A 22,634-nucleotide genomic window follows, 5' to 3' on the forward strand; every position below is an offset into this window, starting at 1 on the left:
TTGGATTCCCCTGAATATTCTCAAGCTATGCTGCCACACATGGATCTATTTCTACGCGTTGTCTCCTAACTACACAGATGTTTACACGTCCTCCGATTCTGCTCAGCACGTGGTCTGCTACATCATATGTCTTCAACAAGCCTGCCACTCAGGGCTATGACACAAACCATGTGCAAACTCAGTCCCCATCCGGGACTAGGAGAGGCAAAGAAAGCGTCAAGGCTCTGTCCTGAATGCCCAAAGGAAACAAACAAACCCGGCTGTAATCATGGGTATTCATACCGAATAGTTTCAAAAACCAAAGCCCAGAAATTTTTCTATTTTGCTCCCTTGCTGTTTCCTTCTCTCTCCCAAAGTCACTCAGGACTTCCAGTCGAGCACAGCTGTGCCCCCTCCTTCTGTAGTGCTGCCTGCCCGCCCCCATCTGCTGCCCCCGGGAATCTTACCTGGTATCGGTCAAGGATTCTGAAGTCCTGACAGGTTGTTCTGTATGTGGCTTGTCCAGCTGGAAGCCTGGAAACCCCCCCTTCTTTGGCTCCATAAATTCCATCAACTAACAGAAGAGCAGCATTAACAACTTGATCCAAGTCAAAAAGTGGTAATCCCCTATCCCTTTTCGCTTGTCTGACAATCAATTTCCGCTTCAGTCTGCGAGCTTCTGGCGTCATGGCAACGGCACTGGGACAAGCTTCCAGCCTCTTCAGGAGCAGCTTCTCCTCGTAGATGCTCACGGGGGTGTACTTGGGCCCTTTAGGTTTCCTGTCCTTCTCCAGCTGGGGCTTCCTCTTCTCTCGAGTCCTCGTTTGCAAAGATGTGTTGGAATCTGTGTCTTCGCTGTCAATGTCCATCCTGTCAGGCTTTTCCTCCTCGCTCTCCACCTCCTGCTTTATCTGTTCAGGCGCTCTGACCTTCTTTCTGCCCCCGACCACTGCCCCAGAAGCTGCTGCCCCAGCAGGCGGAGGTACATACTCCATCCCTGGGTCTATAACCCCATCGCCTTCCATCTCGTCATCGTCTGCGCAGAGTGCAAGACAGTGTAATCAAGACACGGGAAAGAAGAAATGCAGGGCGCACCGCCCACAAAGTGAAAATACACACATTCTATCACACACAAAAAACAAAAGACCCAAGAAAGGCAAGTCTTACCGTGAAACAAGGCTTGTGGTGGCATCACATCTGGAATCAGATCTGCCTCTGAAAGCAAGCTGGGTGTGGCCGAGTGAGAGGCGGGGGTCCCAGGGGCAGAGAAATCCAGAGAGGGAGAAGGAGACGGGCTTGTCAGAGGGGTGCGGTCAGAGGAGCTCAAGGACGAGAAGTCAATCACTTCCCCTTTTTCTAGAACCACGTCTGGCCTGCGGCCGCGGCTTATAAACTTCACAGGGGTCGAAGAAGTACTCCTGTCCAGAAAGCCAGCTGCTTCCTTCTGGGCTCTCCTAATGTCCTTTGCTTCCTGAGTACGAGACCTTTTCTCTTTTAATTCCATGGCAGATTCCACGGGATTACGACTTGCCCGTTTTCGAAGGCCCTCCACAGTAATGACGGGATCTAAAGCTGGTTTGGAGGCTGCCAAAAGAGAAGTATCTCAACTTTAGTTTCTTTTGCTAATTTAATTGTGAACCTATTACCATGTTCAAAATAGAGAAATGTTCAACAAGAACGTCCTAAACTAGGACTTAGGGTGCTTCTGACAAGAAAAAAGGGATTACAATGCAAATTTAAATAATTAAATACCGTATTTGCCTGTTGAAATTGGCAAATATTAAAAGTTTGGTAATGTTCAACAAGAGTATGGGGAAATGGGTATTTTCATGCCTTTTTAGTAAGGTGTGAATTTTTATTACAACTTTTTGGAGGGTGATTTGGCAACACTAATATTTGGAATAAACATGCCCTTGATATGGCAACCTGTTTCCAGGAATTTATCACAAATAATTTACCCACATATAGTATTATTTAAAATAACAACAACAAAAAGGCAGAAGTAACCAAAATATCCATCAATAGCGGGAATGTCCTATTATATTATCCTATGAAGGTCATTCAATGGGATACAATTGGAAAAAAAGAAAATAAGGCAGATCTACATGGAATGCTATGGAAAGATATCCAGGGGCTCCTAGTAAGGTGGGGGAGAGGGATAGAGAACAAGTATTACAGCATGAGTTTATTTTTTCAATTAAAAATGCTAAAAGCATTCACAGGACACAGCAGTGGTTACTCTGGGGAGTGAAACTGCAGGCAGGTGTAGGGGAGGAGGACACTGTCAGGCTTTATACTTTTCAACACTATTTGATTTTTTTCTCAAATATATTTTTAAAAATTTAAAGCTCACTAAAATTTTTTAGATTAAAAAAACCCCAGACCAATATGTGATTGTAAGGAGTTTTCTTTAAGTGGGAGAATGGCATCAGGTTAGGCCACGAAAAAGAATCCTTATCTCCTAAAGATAGTACTGAGATGTTTAAGAATGAGATGCTGATGACGGGATTTGCTTCTAAATAATCCAAGGCGTGGAATGGGTGGAGGGTTGGGGGAAAGTACCCAGTGGCCAAATTAAACTGAGATGGCCAGCAGTGAACTGCTGAAGTGAAGAGAAAGGTACATAGGGACTCATTACACCACTCTCTTCATATTGGTGGGTGTTTACAAATTTCCACATAAAAAGCTGTAAAAACAAAATGAGATTGAAAATAGAGAAGCTTGGGGCACCTGGGTGACCCAGTCAATTAAGCATCTGACTCTGATAGTGCAAGGTCCACTTTAGATGCTCTGTCCAGCCCTTCTTCTCTGCCCCTCCTCCTACCCCTTCTCTGCCCCTCCTCCTTGAACGTGTGCCCTCTCTCTCTCTCTCTTTTCAAAATAAATAAACATTTTTGGGCCACCTGGGTGGCTCAGTTGGTGGAGCATCGACTTTGGCTCAGGTCATGATCTCAAGGCTCCTGGGTTCAAGCCCCGCGTTGGGCTCTGTGCTGACAGCTCAGAGCCTAGAGCCTGCTTCGGATTCTGTGTCTCCCTCTCTCTCTCTGCCCACCCCCGACTCGCACCCTGTCTCTCTCTCAAAAATAAATATTAAAAAAAATGTTTTTTAAATAAACATTAGAAGAAAAAAGAAAAGAGAACCTTGCAGATACCAAAGGACATTTCCAGAACTGGTAACTTGATTAGGAAATGCTAAAATATTTTTTGTATGGTATTTATTTACAGCATACACAAAATGTGTCGTAATAATACACCTGCCAAGCAGAGTAGCTCCATTGAGGCAGCTGGCCTATGCCTTACAAGCAGGAGGTCTTCTAAACTCATGCTTGCTTGGCTGTGGCCTGGCCAGCACGTGCTATAGTGTTCTCACAAGAGTACCTTTTACTTTCAGGGTAGAGGCAGACAGCTTCTCTCCTTCAGGCTTCATCGTTGGTGGCTTGTTGTGAACGAGCTTCCACCATCCTGGTTCTCCGAATTCTTGAGCCCCTGAACGGAAGAACATGGGGCTTCCCACACTGAGGCAACCCGCTACTGTGCTCCACCAGGTCGAAGTCTTCTTCCTGGAGAGTCCAAGAATTTAAAAATTATTGGCTTTTCAATTTTGGCATTATGTGGAAAATACACTCTCCAGATACTCTAGGACTCCAAGCCTGTGTTATGCTATGGAACCTCCAATCTTTGAAGGAACAGAGCATAAGAGTCAAGGGAGAGGCTCTGGAGCCTGTCTGGCTTCAAATCCTGGCTCTACCACCTTCTGGCTGCCTCAGTTTCCTCTTTTTTAAAATTAGGATAACAACTTAACTCACAAGGTTGCTGTGGGGATTAAACAAAATAATTCAAACAAAGCTCATAAAACACTTACCACATGGGTGCCTGGGGGCTCAGTTGGTTAAGTGTCAGACTCTTGATTTCAGCTCAGGTCATGATCTCAGGGGTTTGTGAGATCAAGCCCCATGTCAGGCTCTGCACTGACAGTGCAGAGAGGAGAGAAAGAGGGGTAGAGAGAGAGAGGTAATATCTCAAGCAGGTTCCACACTCAGCTCAGAGCCCAACGTGGGGCTCGGTCCCATGACGCTGGGAGCCGAAACCAAGAGTCAGATGCTCAACCGACTGAGCCACCCAGGTGCCCCAAATGAAGTTGGTTTTATATGTGAATTAAAACCAGCTCTCAAGAAAGCAAGCAAGCAAGAGAATCACTGGCCCTGGTAAACAGTTCATTTTACCCCAGAAGTCAGATGCACATCTCAGTCTGCTCCTATTTGCCTGTACAAATAGTAAAGTGAAATAAAACTATACAGTGTGTTTCATAAATAGAGTTGAACTTTGGGGGAATAACCAACTTTGGCAAAAAAAAAAAAAAAAAAAAAAAGTATATAATAAAAAGCCTTCACACCAGCACAGAGTCCAAGGCAGGGCTTGAACTCACAGCCCCAAGATCAAGACCTGAGTTATCATCAAGAGTTGGATGCTTAACGAATTGAGCCACCCAGGTGCTCTTGAAAGTTTTTAATGATACGTAAAATGTTAACTATTCAGATTCCTGTTGAAAATGCTTTTAAAGGCAACTGTTCTAAAAAACAAGTACCAGAAATCCTATAACAGAGTCTTTCGTAAGAAGGCCAGTCTTAACAGTTGGAAAATATTGCTCAAGAGGTAAAAAGAAAAAAGCATTCTTAGGGACAAAGATCTGCTAGAAAACAAAGAAAAAAAACCTCACAAATATAAACTTTAATAAGCATGAGCATTTTCTGAGATGGGGACAAAGACACCTCAGTTTCCTCCCCAGTGTTTTGGTCCCAGAGCACCTCTCCCACATTTGTATCTTTTTCTAAACTATCCAAGCCTCCCTCCTCTTGCCCAAAGGATATGGGAGGGGAGGGGTTCCATGGTGCTTTCATACACCAGCTGATGGTGCCTCCCCAGGTCCTCAGGCTCTGCCCACTTTTCTTTTTTTTTAAAAATTTTTTAAATGTTTATTTACATTTGAGAGAGAGACAGAGCTTGAGCAGGGGAGGGGCAGAGACAGAGACAGAATCTGAAGCAGGCACCAGGCTCTGAGCTGTGAGCTGTCAGCACAGAGCCCGACATGGGGCTCGAACCCTCGAGTAGTGAGATCGTGACCTGAGGCAAAGTCAGCCACTCAAACAACTGAGCTACTGAGGTGCCCCTCTTCCATTTTTCTTCTTTCTGTTGTTCAGACCCAGAAACTCCCACTGTCCTACTCTCAGACTCACTTACTCTTTCTTCTGCCCACTCAAAGCTGCTTCTCAATCCCTCCAGGGAATTTTTCATTTCAGCTACTGTATTTTTCAGCTGCAGAATTTCTTTTTGGTTTCTTTTTAGGTTTTTTATCTCTTTGCTGACACGTCTATTTTGTTTATACAACATTTTCTTGACTTTCTCCACATCAGTTCTTAGGACATCTTTAAGACAGTTGTAAAGTCTGTCTTATAGATACGCCAGTAGGTCTTTTTCAGGGACAGTTTCTGTTGTTTTATTGTTTTTTCCTTTGAATGGGCCATATTTTCCTGTTTCTTTGTATTCCTTGTAATTTTTTGTTGAAATTGGATATTTGAATTTAATAATGTAGTAACTCTGGAAATCAGATTCTCTTCCTCCTCTGAGATTTACGGGTTTTTGTGTCTGGTTTTTTTTTTTTTTTTTTTTTTTTTTTATTGTTGTAGGGTGTCTGTGTATCAAAGATCAACCTGAGGTATAAACTTAAGGTCTTCCCGGGTCATTTCTGAAACTGTGCCTTTCCCTGGACATGCATGGTGACTTTCTAATTTCCTCTGTATATGTGGTTACTTTTGATTGTCTTATCTTTAAAGTCTGGCTCCACAAAGGGGACAAAGAGAAAAATAAAATGGGGTGGGGTAGGGGGAGTGCCAGCCCTTTAAATCTCCTTCAAGTCATTTCAACCAGAGGGAGAAGGGTTTGCAACCATTCAGGGGAGGTGCAACCCACCTCTTCATCTGCATTTCTGTGATGAGAAGCAGCAATCAGCAATCAGAACACAGATTCCTGACATTTGGAGGACAGGGTCCTTTTTGTCTACCCTGGCTCCCACAAGCTACGTGTGAGCTGCTTGGGGAACAAGTGTGTTGCTGCCTGACACAGGGTTGAAGGGTGTGGAATGGGTAAATGTTACTAACAGCTGAATTTGACCAAATTCAACTGCAATTTACCTTCCAAGTCTCCTCTTGGAAGTTACAAGCCTTCAATATAGATCCAGAGATCCAAAATAGTTACATCAGACAGATTCTGCCATTTCAACTGTTTGTTGTCTAGGTGGGAACAGACTTTTGGTGCTTCCTACTCTGCCATCCCCCTGGAATCTTTGTCACACCCTTTAAAAAATTTTAGGAGCGCCTGGATGGCTCAGTTGGTTTAGTGTCCGACTTCAGCTCAAGTCTCGATCTCGTGGTTTGTGAGTTCAAGCCCACATCGGCCTCTGTGCTGACAGCTCCAAGCCTGGAGCCTGCTTCAGATTCTGTGTCTCCCTCTCTCTCTGCCCCTTCCTCCCCCTCAAAAATAGATAAACATTTTTAAAAAAAGAAGCTGGGGACAGAACAATGGGAGGAAAATAAGTCAAAATCACTGCCTTCACTGAGTTGATTCCTGATAAAGGAGATACACAATAAGAAACAAAAAAGTATAGAATCAAGAAGGGCTAAGAGGGGCTCCTGGGTGGCTCAGTTGGTTGGGCGTCTGACTTCAGCTCAGGTCATGATCTCACAGCTTGTGAGTTCGAGTCCCGCATTAGGCTCTGTGCTGACAGCTCAGAGCCTGGAGCCTGCTTCAGATTCTGTGTCTCCCTCTCTCTCTGCCCCTCCCCTGCTCATGCTTGGTCTCTCTCCCTCTCAAAAAATAAACATTAAAAAATAATAAAATAAAAAATTTTAAATACTATGAATGTGCTTTATCATATTTCATCATATGTTAAGACCCACTGACTTTAAGATATACCATTTTATGTACAACAAAAGAAGAAAACTAGCCATCAGTTATGACACACTATCCCTTATAAGATGTATCCAGATGTCAGAAATGTGAAATTTTTAAAAAAAAATTTTTAAAGAGATGCAAAAATTTTAAAACATGTGCATCTTGGGGTGCCTGGGTGGCTCAGTTGGTTAGGCGTTCAATTCTTGGTTTTGGCTCAGGTCATGATCTCACGGTTTCATGGGTTTGAGCTCCGCGTCACTGATAGTGCAGAGCCTGCTTGGAATTCTCTGTCTCCTTCTCCCTCTGCCCCTCTCCCATTTGCACTGTCTCTGTCTCTCTCAAAATAAATAAATAAACTTAAAAAAAAAAGTGTGCATCTTAGAAATCAATGAAATACAGTAATAGAAAAAAGTATTCAAAGTATTCTTCATTATTCAAAGTTATACTTCCTATATACTCCATACCTGAAATTAATATAACACTATATGTTAACTACACTGGAATGAAAAAATATTAAATTAAAGGGGCACCTGGGTGGCTCAGTCAGTTAAGCATCCGACTTCAGCTCAGGTCATGATCTCACACTCCGTGAGTTCAAGCCCTGCGTGCTGACAGCTCAGAGCCTGGAGCCTGCTTCTGGTTCTGTGTCTCGCTCTCTCTCTGCCCCTCCCCTGCTCACGCCCTGTCTCTCTCTGTCTCAAAAATAAATAAAAAATAAATAAATAAAAACTTTTTTAAATATTGAATTAAAAACAAATTTTTAATGTATATTATATTTGAGAGAGAGACAGTGTGTGAGCAGGGGAGGGGCACAGAGACAGGGAGACAGAATCTGAAGCAGGCTCCAGGCTCTGGGCTGACAGCACATAGCCCAACGCAGGACTCGAACTCACAAGCAGTGAGATAATGATCTGAGCCGAAGTCGGACACTTAACCAACCAAGCCACCTAGACAATCTGGAATTAAAAAAAAAAATTAATAAAAAAATTTTTTTAATCCTGGAAAAATTCAAGGTCAGGATTATAAAAGCAGATTAAATGATCACACATACAAAGGCAATTAAACTGCAGCAATTAATTAAACCTTTTACTTTTTTTTTAAACATGTTTATTCATTTTTTGAGAGAGACACAGAGTGTGAGTGGGGGAGGGGCGGAGAGAGAGGGCGACTCGGAAAACATTAAAGCCACGAATGAAAAACCTGTAAACATCTAAAAGAAAATGTATTCAAATCCCGCACTTCATTACACAGCACACTATTCTCTTAGGTCATACGGCAAATGAGAAATGCTTATCTTGTTAGGAATTTAAAGAATGTTCTATGGATAGCAGAATTAAAATCTTCAGTAGCTATGAAAAAAATCTAACTGTACATGTTCTCTGCAGGCCGCTTCCCTGGGGCATAGTGATTCTGTGGATGTTCACACACAGAGCCGTCTGAGCACGTGCTGACTGCCTTGGGCAAGGGGTTTCGGTGGCTTTTCCAATCACCGATGCTTATAGCAGAGTTCCAAAAGCAAAGGACAACGTTGACGTAGGGAACTAATCGACAAGGAATCACAGAGTAATTTTTAATGATCTCTCATTCCTTCTGGTTAGATCAAGAAGAAAGTTGGTTGCTTTAAGTTCTAACTTAAAGCACACACTGCTTCCCTTTCTGATTACGAAAGAGGGCTTTGATTGCCTTTATGGGCCATGAGATCCAGCTATAATTCAATAACATTGTGTTATTTTTAGTGCACCTATTTTTATAGTTTCATTCTATGTATGGCAAATGATACGAATTTTCCACTTATCATGGCGGTGTGAAGTTTCTTTTCAAAATGAATGTATTTACAAAAGGGGGGGGGGGCTTGATTCAAATAAGTAAATGGTAATTCTAGTGATTCACTAACATGGCCAAAAACCACTAGTTTAACAGTTAAACTGCACAGAAACTGGAGAGTAATTAATGCCTTTCAGTAAAGGATTAAAAAGGAAAAAAAGCCTTGGCTGATTCCTCTCCAAACATACTCTACAAATGAACAAATGAAACAACTGAACAACTTATGTTAAAATATAGCAAAATCCTTAAAAACAGGCAATTTAAATCCAATTTCTTCTAGAAGACAATCCACTAAGCAGAATGGCACTGAGAGATCAGGAAAACATTCCAAGATCTAATTTTATCAGTTTTTTTCCCTTTCTTGTGCTTTATAAATGGGGTATATTAAGTTCCATAAATAGTGCTAAATCATTAAACTAAGACAACAGATTCCCTTTCTTTAAGAAAAGAACCAGTTATACTGTCAATTCTTTTCTTAGTACTACTAAATAACTCAAGAACAAAAATAACTCCTTTTGTAAAAATGTACTGAATCTCTTCTATTTTCTCCTCACAGCGAGCCTTCAGAAAGCCGCCTCTCCTTTCGACTGCCCTCCCTGAGCTCCGAGTGATGCTGGCAGAGCTGTGTCTTCTCGGCGCCCGAGGAAACAGAGGCCACAGTGCGTTCAGAGAAAGGACAGGTACAAACTTCCTGTTCTGATCTGATGTGATCAGAGCCTGTATCACGTCTACCCTGACCCAATTAAGCAAGACATATGAGCCTCACACAGGACTTAAGATGGCAACTAACAATCAGAATCTCATACAACTTGCAAATGCAGTTGGAAACTCACTAATCCCTAACGGCAATAAAAATCTTGTTGATCTGCATGGATCTTTAGTTAAAGCGTGTGGTTTTAAGATCTGTGCCCTGGCATATCTGAGTGTGATGAGCCAAAGCAGCCACCAATGAGGTGTGCTCAGCAGTAAAATCAATGCGTTATCATGTAGAGGAATGAACAAGCCACATGCGTATTAATGCGCCTAGACTTTGCTAAGCACTATAATACCAAAACGTATCACCAGTATTTACTTTCCAGTTCATAAAAACAAATACTGATAAGAGTCTATTAATGAAGAGCAATTTAAAGAGGTGAAGTCAGCCATTGCCATTATCTTCCTTCCTCTGACCTTCTATCAGACACTGATTTCAAAAGGACAAATGATCATATATCCTCAAATTAGTTATTCATCCAACTATTAAACAGCCTCATGGAATTAAGCTCTCTATTGTTTAACATTCTAAGAATCTCTTCAAATCTCTTCATGCTCAGTAGAAACCAAGAGTGTCCTCTAAAGTAGGACTAGAAAAGTCCGGAAACCTACATTTTTTAATAGTATATACTTCCGGGGTGCCTGGGTGGCTCAGTTGGTTAAGCATCCGACTCTTGATTTTGGCTCAGGTCATGATCTCATGGTTCGTGAGATCGAGTCCCACACTGGTCTCTGCTGGCAGCACGGAGCCTACTTAGGATTCTCTGTCTCTGCCCCTCCTGCTTGCGCTCGCTCTCAAAACAAATAAACATTAAAAAAAATCCAAAAAACAGTACATACTTCCACTTTGGTTTTCCACAAACACGTGTTTTAACTTAAAAAAGTAACATTTTCTGAATTAAAAAATTCTTTGTAATTGCCACAGTTACTCTAATTCCTAAAGGGCTGCATTAGGCTATCTCAAATCTTGTGTACTTTGTTCTTCACCTCTTTGTGCAAGTATAAGATTTCCAAAAATCACATTACCTATTCCCCAGTAAAAAGGTCCAATGTTTCTCAATAAAAGCACAGATATCTTCTTTCCATCGGAAATAACCTTGCCGTCCACTTCCTTCCAGAGACAAGTTATACATTGCCAGCATGACGACCTGGAACACAAACGCAACAAGGGCTGGGAGGCAAGCACGATTAGGGATGTTAACCTTCAGGGGGAAAAAGTTTGTTTTCTATTCTGAGTAGGAATGGTGGGGAACAGAGGGGGAAAGGGTGATATCTTGGAATACTCTCAGTATAGAATTTTATTTTCTGTTTTGCTTCCATTAGATCAATATCACTAATCCACTTAAGTATCTGCCGTTGTTCCTTACACGTTGCACATGCAGGGCTAATGTGTGGCTGAACTGATTATGATAAACAACGACTGTCCTATGCAAGCAACCTGTCCCGCCACCCCCCCTCCCCCCCCTCCGTGTCCCTCCATCTTATACAACACGGCACTAGAGAAAGGGACACTACTGGCTGTCAGGCATCCAGGTATCTGCTGCAGCCCACATTTTCTTTTCTGAATGATGGTGCTAACCTTTATTTTGAAAGTCACCCCTGCCTATCTATATACTTTCCTAAGCTCTTTAGAGAGCAAAAACAAAGACTCTCAGAATTTCAAAGCTGAAAATAATGTTGGTCACCATGTACTCGGTGTTTAGCCATTTTTAGCTGCGGAAACCTTTCTTCTGATGAAATTAGCATTACTCTCAGAGCTCCAAGTGGAAACTCCTCATCTGGTCCAGCCTTGCTCGTCTACAGGTGATTAATTCATAGCCCGGAATTGGGAAGTGTTTTCCAGAAATATAAGTAACGTGTGCTCACTGTAAAAGACTTCCACAATAGAAAAGCAAAGAAGGAAGTAAAAATCACTCTAGATCTGCCATCAAGAAACAATCACTTTTAACATGTTCAATGACTATCCTTTGAGGCATTTCTTTTTGCATCAATATATATGCAATTTTGTCATGATGTAAATTCATGTAAATGAACAAAACAATACAAGCTATTTGAAACTACATTTTCAACCTAATGAAAATAAAGATTGATTTGGGGCCACTGAAATTGAAAAAGGGACAGAGAATCTATGTAAGGAATCTAACTTAATTATTCTTTCCAGAAGGAACATCCTGAAAGTGTAAGGAGGCTAGTAAACTGCAGTTCAGGCTCCCCAACCCCCGTGCTCACAGCTCGAGACCTTCAATGGTCCAAGGGAAAACCTCCAACTCAAAGGGCCCAGTAATACTGACACTTCCACTAACCAAGCTCCCCGCTCCTTACACTTGTGAAACCTGCAGAAACCCCACCAAACAATTAATCCCATTGACGGATTTGTCAAGTCCTTCCACTCACTGTTGCAACAGGTCTACATCAACTAACCAACAGTTTCCTTAAAAAGTTATTGTCCATGAGGACTTACTATTCAACGGATATGGAGTTTCAGTTTGGGAAGATAAATATGTTTGGAGATGGACAGTGATGATGGTTGCAAAACAATGTGAATGTACCGAATGCCGCTGAATTATATGCTTAAAGGTGGTTAAAATAGTAAACTTTCATGTTATGTATATTTTACCTCAATTTTAAAAGCTATTGTTCAAGAAATACTTTAAGGAAAGTCTGAAATCAGCTTCTTTTGCCTACTCCCAGACCCCTCAAGTACTTCAGACACACGTATTCACTGTTAATCTCGGCAGTAGAGACACTGTCTGCTGCTTTATTTCTGGTACTTTTTTTGCATGTCTGAATTATTTCACCACTTTAAAAAGCTAAAATTCACACATTTACTTGAAAATAACTTTTTCTGTAACACTTAATATTTATTAAGCAAACTGCAAAATCTATGAAGGACATGGTTTTCCCCCTCGCCTGGAATCTGGAATCTTAAAAAAAAATGAATCCCAGTTCAGTTTTTCACTCTCACAAGAGCTTATCAGTGACAGAGTATCCCCAGGGCCCAGCTCAGGGCTGGCTCAGCCACAGTAGGCACTTCACAAGTACCTGCTGAAAAACACCTAGAAAAATAATGAGCACAGATCACGGTAGGTGCTACACCTGCCATGTAAGAATAAGCATCCAGGATGAGAATATAACCACTACCCTATCCTTCCCAAACACATGATGGTTTCTCCCGCATTTCAAACTGCTGTTCACAAGTCACTACGAGAAGAGAACACAAAAAAGAGCATGGAAGAAAGGTCAGGAGACCAGACTCTCTGTACTGTTGGTATTTTGTGGTGAAACAGGCATTTCTACTTATTACTTTGGTAAATCAACAAATATAAAGTTTAAGATTTAAAAAGACAGAAACCCCACATTCCAATATATTATTTGGTGACATCAATAGAATCTATAAAACACCATCTGATTTAGCTCTTTCTTGAGATGCTGGGGTTTTTATTTTTAATTTTTTTAAAAATTCTTTTCATTTTATTTATTTGAGAGAGAGGGAGAGAGCAGGTACAAGTGAGGAAAGGGGGGAGAGGGAGAGGGAGGGGGAGGGAGAGAGAGAGAGAAAGAGAGAGAAAGAGAGAGAAAGAGAGAGAGAGAGAGAGAGAGACAGAGAGAGAGAATCTTAAGCAGGCTCTGCATTCAGTGAGGAGCCCGACGCAGTGCTCAATCCCATGACCCTGGGATCAAGACCTGAGCCAAAATCAAGAGTCAGACACTCAACCGACTGAGCCACCCAGGCACCCTGAGGCTGGGTTTCTTAGAGGCAACTAGAAATACTGGTCAGTAGTTTACCAAGAACCAGACGTGTCTGATCTATCACTTCATCGTACCAAGATATTATCTACCATCAATCCATCTTCTGGAAGTGAAAACATAATTTTCAAGTGATGTCAGCCTAATTAAATGTGCAAACTGAGCCAATATTGTATCTTCTGAGCAATATAACCAAAAGCCAGTTGTTCTCTTCAAAAGAACCTCTGCAAAAACTCATATTCTTGCCAATAAATTACGTATATTTGCTCTTCTTCCACTTTACAGCTTTTTGAGACACTTACAGATCAAATGCAAATCTGCTGATGGGTGTACACATGAGAATAATCTATTATATTAATCTGACCTTGCCTAGACACAATATCCCAGGTACACCTTGAGAAAAACATCCCAATTACAATACACATAAGACTATATTCTCAGTACAAACATCCCTTCATTTTCTACTTGCATACTCAGCCAAGTCAAAAAAGGCTCCCTAAATTCACCACTGACAGATTTCATTAGCACATCTCCTAGTAAAGCACTGATAATTAATAGTCCAAGCTGCTAAAGCAACTGCAGTTTATAAGGAATACCTTAGTGGCTCAGATCATTTCATCCAAACTCTTTCTCATTTACCCTGTTTATTTCTTTCATAGCAAAAAAGTGCTATGGGTAATTAACTTGTTTATTTGTCTGCTTATTGTCTAAAATGTCTAAAATGTCAGCTGCCTAGCTGTCTTCCTCATCACAGCAGTCTCCAGGCCTAGAATGACACCTGGTTCATCATGGGCACTCAATATTTGTTAAATGAATAAACATAAAAACTCAAAGTAATGTGTAATTCGTTCATTTTTAGAATTCAGACTATGGCCATTGGTACCTTGCAATAGACCTAGTTAGTAATATAAAAACAAACCAAAAAAATTAAGACAAGCTGGCGATCAGTAAAAAGCTATTGTTCAGGCTACAGTTGGCTTGGAGGAGGGGGCTGGTACTAGAGACGGCTAAAAGGTGGACGTAGATATTCATTCCCTCAACAATATTCAAACATATCCGTGTTCAAACGCGGAAAAGCCAGATTACGTTGGCTTCTGCAATGAGCCACGTTATACTTTCCCAAACTATTTCCGACGTGGTCACCTTTACATTGTACTAAAAACGGCTGCCAGAAAAATATGAACCTCATTGGGAATTCAATTAAAATCAGAGTCTGGCATCATATCCATGTGAAATTGTGTGTGTGAGGTTTTCGAGAATCTCAAACCTAATTCACCACATTAGCAGGGAGTATTTTCACAAAGAACTCCTTTCTCCCTATATTTATCATTTTCATTGTGAAGTAAGGAGCGACCCTCAAAACAGCTCAAAAGCCTATGTGTAAGCTCCCTGTTCTCTGAATATTCATTCCAATGAATTCCTTGGGGGATTGACCCTGCAAATTCTAGGGGAAGAGCTTTTTACTCACTTGCTGCCATGTCAGTTTCAGCCTTTCATACTGCTCCTTGCCATCTTCTGAGCAATCGGAACAAGTGAATCTAAAAAAATTATCACCCTTAAGGTAACTGAGCTGTTCCCTCAGCTGACCTAGGAGAAAAACAAAAAAGCACATCATAGGTTTATCTAGAGCAGCATTTATCAGTGTATCAACCAGATTTTCCATGCTTCCCGTGTGTTCTTCCTCCTTTTCAGCTAACCCATGATAGCAGGACAGGAATAGGGAAAACAGAAGAAAAGCACAGAAGAAAAGCGTATGCCTGTTAAGTGTATGCTTCCTAGCTTTTAGGAGAAAGATGCTGGAAAATCACGTTTTCATTGCTCTCACTGGATTTTCCAACTGTTAACATTCCTGACTCCTATGGGTCTCCACACACTCTCTCAAGAAATATCTGAGTTCCCACTGAGTGCCAGGCACTGGCCTAGGAACCGGAACACAGCGCCCAAGATAGTCTGCTTTTGGCATTTTAGAAGTTCTGAGGGTGATGTACAAGGAAATAGGTAATCATAATAGCACAACGGTTCTCCATCCTCACTGTACATTGGAATCACCCATGGAGTGGTTTTGTTTTTTTAAAAGATGCCTGGGCCTACTCACACAGAATGAACCAATCTCTAAAAGGCGGGGTCTGGGTCTCTCCATTTTCTAATGTTCCCCAGGTGATGCCAATGCTCTGGGAGACAGGACAACCACTGGAATGGAATGTGGTATGTGCCACAGGGCAATGAGAGGGTACATAAAAGGGAGGCCCAACCCATACAAGGAAGATGGGAGAGCTAGAAAAAGTGGCATTGACAGGGGACCTGAAGGATGATTAGAATTGGCCAGGGGAAGAGGGGTGCCTATGTGAATGGCGGGAGCCCACGGAGGCTACAGAGACACATATTCCAGAGAGGAAATTAAAATGTGCAGAGACCTTGGTATAAGAATTTTTTTGTGGAGAATTAAAAGCTCACCCTAACTGCAAAGTTCTGGTTGTGTGGGGACAGGATACTGAGGAGAGACACTGAGGAAGTTAGCAGGGACCCTATCGTGATGGACAGTTTAAAATGTATCCTTAGAGGACAAGGTGGAACGCCAGAGATTTCTCAGGCAGGGCCCTAAATCACAAGCAGAAAGAGCTCAGAAGCAAACGCTAGCTAATGCATAGAAAGTTCTAGATTGTTTCCTATGAAACTGTTACTATTAATTTATTAATAGTAACTATTAATCTGAATAGTTAAATCCATCTTAAAAACACTTCCACATACCAGAAACTGACCCGTTTCAGCTGAAATTTCTCTGACCTAGTTACAAAGTATTACACAAAGAATTCCTCTGGTACCGATGTCTTTCCTAGTCTCTGCCGAATGGGAAAATCCCATTTTGGTAAGACTCGTGATGGCTGCCAAAGCATGCTCCTTGAGAGCCAGGATACTGGCAGATGAAAAGATTAGCTGAAAGAGTGAGGTATCGGGGCAGCATGTGTATATATATCTGTCGTCAGCAGATCTAGGAAGCCAGCAAGCAGAAAACAAGAATGGTCCCAGAAAAAAAGCATAAAATATTTTTAATCTGCTAATTCTGACTTACTTCAGCATACAACAGCAGTTTTCCACGGAAGTTAAATATTAATAGAGTAACTTGAACTTTCATTCTATACTGGGCCTAGTATTGGGCCCTAAATCCATAACGTGATCTTGTTAAACAATGTGGCTAATTCTTTAAATAACACAGGATTTCCAACTTTCTTTTATTGGGTTGCCGTCCAAAATGTTAACTTAACAATGTGAGAGGTTGACAGTAATTTTTATTAGCACAAATGTGTCTACGTTTTATATAAATCTGTCATTAACCAACTAAACTAATCATAAATTAATAATTATCTTTTTATTTAGGTCCATTGTACATTCATGTTTCGTTCACAGGTGAGAAAAACAAACCTTCACATTGGAACTGACAAATCAAAGGAATTGAGAAGCTCCTTACTGGCCGGTATCCATTTTTGGCACTTGTCACAGAAGTAGGACAGCTGCTCCTCCATCCAGGACACATCTCCTTCGTCACTGTTGAGGGAATCCCCACTCTGATCATGAGATAAGTCCACTGATGCCTGGTCCTCCGATTCAACGATCAGGAGAGTCTCCCCCTCCACCTCTCCCTCCTCCAGCCCTTCTGAGGTAGATGTTCTCGTGGCTTCATCATCATGCCGGCTTATCAAACTACTCAGGTGGATGTTACTATCCATCCCTTCCTCTCCCAGGCTCTCAAGTGCTTTTCACGAACAATCCTAAGCTCTGGACACCAGGCTTCAAGGGGCTTCTACCAGGATCACACAGACAGACAGAAACTCTTCACGAGAGTGTCTGCCTACTTCTTTACTCAGATAGAAGGGACTTTTAAGCAATAATTTAGAATATGTGATCCACTGTCCTTGTCTTTGGTCAAGTTTGAAAGGACAGTGACAAAAAAAGGGTGAACACCTCACAAAGCTATTCTCCATCCACACACACCCACACTCAACACTGTCCCATCAATATTTGGCATCCATTTCAAGTCATGTTTTTTGAGATCCTTTTGCCAATAACATCTTCTCTCTTTCTGCTTCAAGTTGCTCAGTCAAAATAATCTGTTCTCCCAAGAGACGAATGTTTTCTTTTTTCCGATTCTGCCTCTCAATGTCTCTGATCACTCCATCGTGAAGCCTCTAAAAACGCAAGAAACAGATTTCAGTAACACCCAAACAGGTGGTTCCCTTCCTTGTGCCATTCAATCTGAGTAACAGTACTACCAAAATACACTGAAAACTTTGAGACTCCAAATACCTAATTACTATTTCAACTTTCTGCATAAATGTAAAATGTAACAAGCTATCAGATTAATTTGGTCGTGTGCTCCACCAGTGTTATTACTTAAAATGACTTCTTAACCATATTTTAAGAAATTCCTGAACATTCAGTATAGAAGCTTCATGGGAAATTAAAAAAAGAAAAGAAAAAAAAAACTGTTCCTGAGGTGAATTTTAAAAGTTTAATTGATATACAATGCTTTAAAAGATCTGGTGAGAATTACTACAGTAACTTTACAAACTACTTTCCTATTAGCAATAATCCTAGCTGAATAATAAATATCAAAGAAAAAAAGATTCCTGAAATTTAAGCAAACTATCAGGATCAAGAAAATAAAGATCTTAGCTTCTTCTAGTGCATAAGAAGAAGTAAAAATTATACAGAATTACTAATCAATTACATGACTGAGAGAGACGGGAAAAATACAATGCTACTACCAGAGGAAAAAAGAAAGGTGGTAGTTACTTTGAGAAGCACTAAAGACAGGTCGGAAATTCCAGAACACAGACTTGGCACCTAAGATGAGACTTTTTAAAGCCTAAGTCCAGTCATTACTAATAATTGCCATTTTCTAGTTTTTAGGTCCCCAAATACTAATTTTTTTTTAACAGCAGCCTTGTGAGGTAGAATTAATGGGGGTGGGGCCCAGGGCCTGGGGTTTTGTTTGTTGGTAATCATTAGGTCTATTTTATTTTACTACTATCATCATTATTATTTTTAAGCGGGCACTATGCCCAGCACAGAGCCCAACAATGCACTTAAACTCACAACCCTGAGATCAAGACCTGAGCTGAGATCAAGAGTCAGACGCTCAACCGACTGAGCTACTGAGGTGTCCCTATTATGCCTATTTAAAGAAACTCGCCAAGTACCTACTTGCCAGATCTCCTCCAGGCCTAGAGTTTCACTCACTATTATGGGGGGAATTGGGAAGTTTAAGAGTCCTAGAACAGATAACACAATTGTAAACCATCTTTTTTGGACCCTGCTCCTTAGCCAGATCTCCAGAGACATTTGGCTCCTCCCTCCCCAGTCCTTTGGGTCCTGTACTTCCTGTACCATGACACACCCATGCACACACCCCACCCCACCCCCAAAGCCCACACCATCCACTGGAATCATTCTTTCCATACCTGCCTCTGGGATTTTCCATACCTGATCTTCCTTCCTCAGACTTCAGCATATGGCTTAGGAGCTTGCTCTCCTGCCATCATTGTAGTGCTACCTTCCTTCAAGTTGCAGTGTATGCCGACTGCCTGTGACCTGCACTTAGCTACCTTACTAATCACCTCTCTTACTAACCACCAAGACCTCTTCACCATTACTCATGTAGTACAACTCGTTTTGCTGGGTCCCTGTGAGGATTAATGTCAGTGCCTGGCATGTGGTAAACAGTCAAGAAATGCTAGAAAACAACAGTCATTATTTTATTTCTTGCTTCCTTGAACCTTCCAACATACCCAATGTGTCAATCATTTGTCTTCTTCCTAGTGTAAAAAAAAAAGTCCACTGAATGACTGGATGCAAAATAAACACAGGTTATTCCGGTCAATCTTTTCTTCATCTAATTTCCAAATACCTAAATCTTTGTTTTTCCACCCTCTAGTACAGAGATACTCAACCCCAGCTGCATGTTAGAATCCCCTGGGTGGCTTTTAACACATACGTGATCAAGATTCCCCATATCCAAGAGATTCTGATTTAAGAGGTCTGGAGTAGGTGACATTGTAAAAACGAGAGATGCTGAGTTAGTTCAGAACCAAGCTCTCATCCATCCCTACCCCATAGTCTGAAAATCTCTGCCTCCACTGACCTCAGAACTACATCTGACCATCCTCTACTCCACCTCAAATTTCTTTTGATCACCCTCTTTTCCTTTCACTTTTAGAAGAGAAACTTGCCTGCCTCTATTCCAAAAGCTCCGCCCTCAGAACCCATACTTTGTTCCCCAATCTCTAACCTCTTCCATGCCCTCATTACTCATCCCAATAGCCCCTCCCCCAAATTCTTATACCGTCACACCTTCCCGATTTCCAGACTGTGAACAAGGACAACACTTCTGCTTCATCTCTGTGTACCAAGCACACTGCACAGCCCAGTACGACAAAAGGCCATTTACTATTGATTCATCCAGTTCATTACTTCCACCCTTGGCAAAACTAAGCCCAACCCTAACGCACGCACTGACCTAGTTGCCTGTTCTCAACTCAACTTTCAGCACCGGTGTGAAGCAGTTACAAACTCAGGAACGCCCGTCCTTCCTATCTTTGTTTCCCAAAGCGCCTAGTGTGGTGCCTGGCACACACAGACCAATCACTAAACATTTGCCAACTAGAGTAAAAACAATATGAACTGACACACACGGAACGGGCGGTCGGTCAACCGATCAGTAAGTTACAGATATTTCTAGAAATACAGGTACAGAAAAAAGAAAAATTGGAGGCTGGTATCTCTAATTCCAAGAATCTTGTTTCCACAGCATACTGTTTCTTAAAAGAAACAAACAAACAAACAAAAAGCATCCACTAAATTACCTTGGCTAAAGGCAGAGAAAGTGGATTCGGGGCAGCCTCCTTAATCCTAGGATAAAATCTCATTAACACTGGAAATGAGATACATTAGGGTTGAGCCTCAACCTTGGGCCTGGGGTTGGGGAGAGGCCGACAACTTGCTGAGTGCACCCCCACGAAAACCCTTTCCCGCCTCTACTTTGCAGCGGCCCAAGCGACACGCTGAAAAGTCCGTGCCACTGTAGGCTGGAGGTGACCTGGGAACCGGGCCACCCACCACCCTGCAGGCCTGCCTTAGCTGGAGCCAGGAGGCTGCGGGCGCGGAGGGCAGGGGCTCCCCCGCGCCGGCAGGACGGGGTCGCCGGGGCCTCCCGGTGCACGCGGCCGCGGGGGCTGCGGCGCCCGGGCCGGGCGGACGGCGTGGGAACCGCAGTCGCGTGACCGGGGTGATCGAGGAATGGGTGGGACGCAGGATCGCGCCGCCGCGGAGCCGACGAAAGAGGGAGAGACGAGGAGCAACGGAGAACCACGCGGAGAGAGGCCACTGGGCCTTAGGTCGCCCTCGCGGGCCCCGGAAGAGGAGGTCACGTGACACCGACCTGCCGGTCCTGCCGCTGCTTCAGATGCACGCCGGCCACGGTGGCCGCCGTCAGCACCACCGACAGGCCCAGCACCACCTTCGAGCTCCTCGACATCCCCGCGCCGGCCGCCGCGGCCTCCGCCTACCCGCCCCGGGCCCCAGGGCCGCAACCGAACGCGACTCGGAGGCTGCGGGTCAGGCTCGACCGCTCGAGCGCAGAGCCCCTGCAGCCGCTGCACCGCCCGCCGCGCCAGGCGCTAGCAATCGAGAGCCGAGCGCGGAGCGGCGTCCCTGCACTGCTGAAGTGTGGCTGCGGTTGCCTCTTCTTCCCGTCCCCTCACACACACATAATCTGTCCCCTCTGAGCGTTCTGCTGACCCTGGTCCTTTGCTCAATACCAGCCTTAATAATCGCAGCCTCTTTGGCCCTTTGCGCGGTAGGTGCCACCAGAAGATGGAGTTTTTGCTTGTAGATCCATAATTAAATGTTGTAGACACGGTCACCTGTTTTCATCTAAATACTGTGGGCTGGCTGGTCAGGCTCTGATTTTTCTTAAAACCGAAAAGCTTTCTGGCTAAAGGGCATGCTAACTGGGTAGCGATGCCTCTTCGTTTAAAGCGCTGGTCAACTTGCTTCCCGTGTAATTACTAAGAGATTGCCTTTATACCTTTGGAGCCTCAGTTCCTGCACCAATAAGACAGGATTCCTGATTCCCACATTACTAGGGAAATGAATGAATGAATGAATGAATGAATGTAAGGCATTATGCAAGGCATCATTTTCACTTTTCCTTGTGGTAGAAAGAAATTTGGCTTTCCGGAAAGTGTAAAGTATCTAATAGAATAGGCAATGGAAAGGTATTCCCATTAAGTCATGCTTTCCCACTGGAATTCACAGAGAGCAAGCTTCTTCCTGTGGAAAGAACTATGGCCAGTACTGATTAGGACCAGGTCTTGGTTAGCACCACCCAAGGGCTTCTCCAATATTCATTTCTGTAGTGCTTTGCTATTCCAGTTTGTTACTTAGTGTAAATGGCATGAGATGATTATTGCTTGTAAGAAATGTAATAAAAAAAATTGAATACTTTTTTCAAACCACATTTTGTCCATGGCATTTTTCTCAGCCAGAGGAGGATATATCACTGAATTGGGAAACTGAGTTCCTCCCCTAATAGACTGTGGAGTTAGAAGCACTTCAATTCAAGGTGTATTTGTATTCTTTTGTAATAGAAAAGAAAAAACAGTATTAGACTGCTTTTTTACTTCATGACCTGAGCTGAAGTCAGACGCTTAATTGACTGAGCCACCTAGGTGATTCGGAAAAGAACAAACAATATTAGACTGCTTTTTTACTTGTGGTGGACTCCAGATATTTTTCTCTGTAAGTCAGCGAGCCTTCAGCAAAGCTACATGTCCTTAGAATTTGTCAGTTAGATGGCCTTTCACTATTGTAACCAATTTTCAACTTGTCTTCTTGAAATATACTTTTGTTCTCCTTTCAAAACATCCTTTATGTGTTAACTGTGTCAAATTTAAAAGTGGGTTATCTGTTTAAATATTTATGACCCCCAGCAGGGTGTTTTGTGTGATTATTGTCACATAAATGACAGGGATAGGAGGGAATGAGTATAGACTCCTCTAGCCAATAATCACAATACAAAAGACGAGGGATGCCTATGTGGCTCAGTCTGTTGAGCGAGCATTCAACTCTTGATTTCGGCTCAGGTCATGATCTCACGTGAGATGGAGCCCTGCATCGGGCTCTGCGCTGACAGGGTGGAACCTACTTGGGATTCTCTCTCTCCCTCTCTCTCCCCTCCCCCACTTTCTCAAAAATAAATAAATAAACATTACTTAAAAAAAGACAGGGAGACAGTTGACAAGTAGCAATTTGCTATGGTTCACATGTTTGTGTCCCCCCTAACACTTGTATGTTGAAATCCTAACCCCCTGGTGGGGTGGTATAGG

At 42.6% G+C, this 22,634-nt stretch overlaps 2 protein-coding genes across 3 annotated transcripts in view; both read right to left on the reverse strand.

Moving 5' to 3' along the window:
- The window catches only part of KAT14 (lysine acetyltransferase 14), a 36,915-nt gene extending 19,939 nt beyond the window's left edge, over window positions 1–16,976 (reverse strand). For both annotated transcript variants that reach the window (XR_014137427.1, XM_081795312.1), the window contains exons 1-6: window positions 16,718–16,976; window positions 14,720–14,838; window positions 10,531–10,652; window positions 3,358–3,539; window positions 1,147–1,563; window positions 447–1,015 (exon numbers count right to left, since the gene is read on the reverse strand). Coding sequence is in view for 1 of the 2 variants with exons in the window: in XM_081795312.1 (XP_081651438.1) it covers window positions 447–1,015; window positions 1,147–1,563; window positions 3,358–3,539; window positions 10,531–10,652; window positions 14,720–14,838; window positions 16,718–16,976 (1,668 nt within the window). In the remaining variant the exon portion in view is untranslated. The remainder of the gene's footprint in view (window positions 1–446; window positions 1,016–1,146; window positions 1,564–3,357; window positions 3,540–10,530; window positions 10,653–14,719; window positions 14,839–16,717) is intronic.
- Window positions 16,977–17,018: 42 nt separating this feature from the next.
- PET117 (PET117 cytochrome c oxidase chaperone) lies at window positions 17,019–20,894 on the reverse strand. Its single transcript, XM_060611479.3, has 2 exons — window positions 20,687–20,894; window positions 17,019–17,435 (listed from the first exon to the last, which is right to left on the reverse strand). The coding sequence occupies exons 1-2, from the start codon at window positions 20,780–20,782 to the stop codon at window positions 17,286–17,288; spliced, it is 246 nt and encodes an 81-aa protein (XP_060467462.1). The 5' UTR covers window positions 20,783–20,894; the 3' UTR covers window positions 17,019–17,285.
- Between the last annotated feature and the right edge of the window lie 1,740 nt (window positions 20,895–22,634).

Source organism: Panthera onca, chromosome A3 (genome assembly GCF_046562875.1).
Source record: "Panthera onca isolate mPanOnc1 chromosome A3, mPanOnc1 haplotype 2, whole genome shotgun sequence".
In the NCBI taxonomy this organism is placed as follows: Eukaryota; Metazoa; Chordata; class Mammalia; order Carnivora; family Felidae; genus Panthera; species Panthera onca.

Excerpts from the sequence above, each read along its gene's own strand:
- PET117 (XM_060611479.3), bottom strand. The coding sequence starts at position 20,782 with ATGTCGAGGAGCTCGAAGGTGGTGCTGGGCCTGTCGGTGGTGCTGACG. Across the intron at positions 17,436-20,686 it reads AGCAGCGGCAGGACCGGCAG|AGGCTTCACGATGGAGTGAT; the intron begins GTCGGTGTCACG and ends TTGCGTTTTTAG.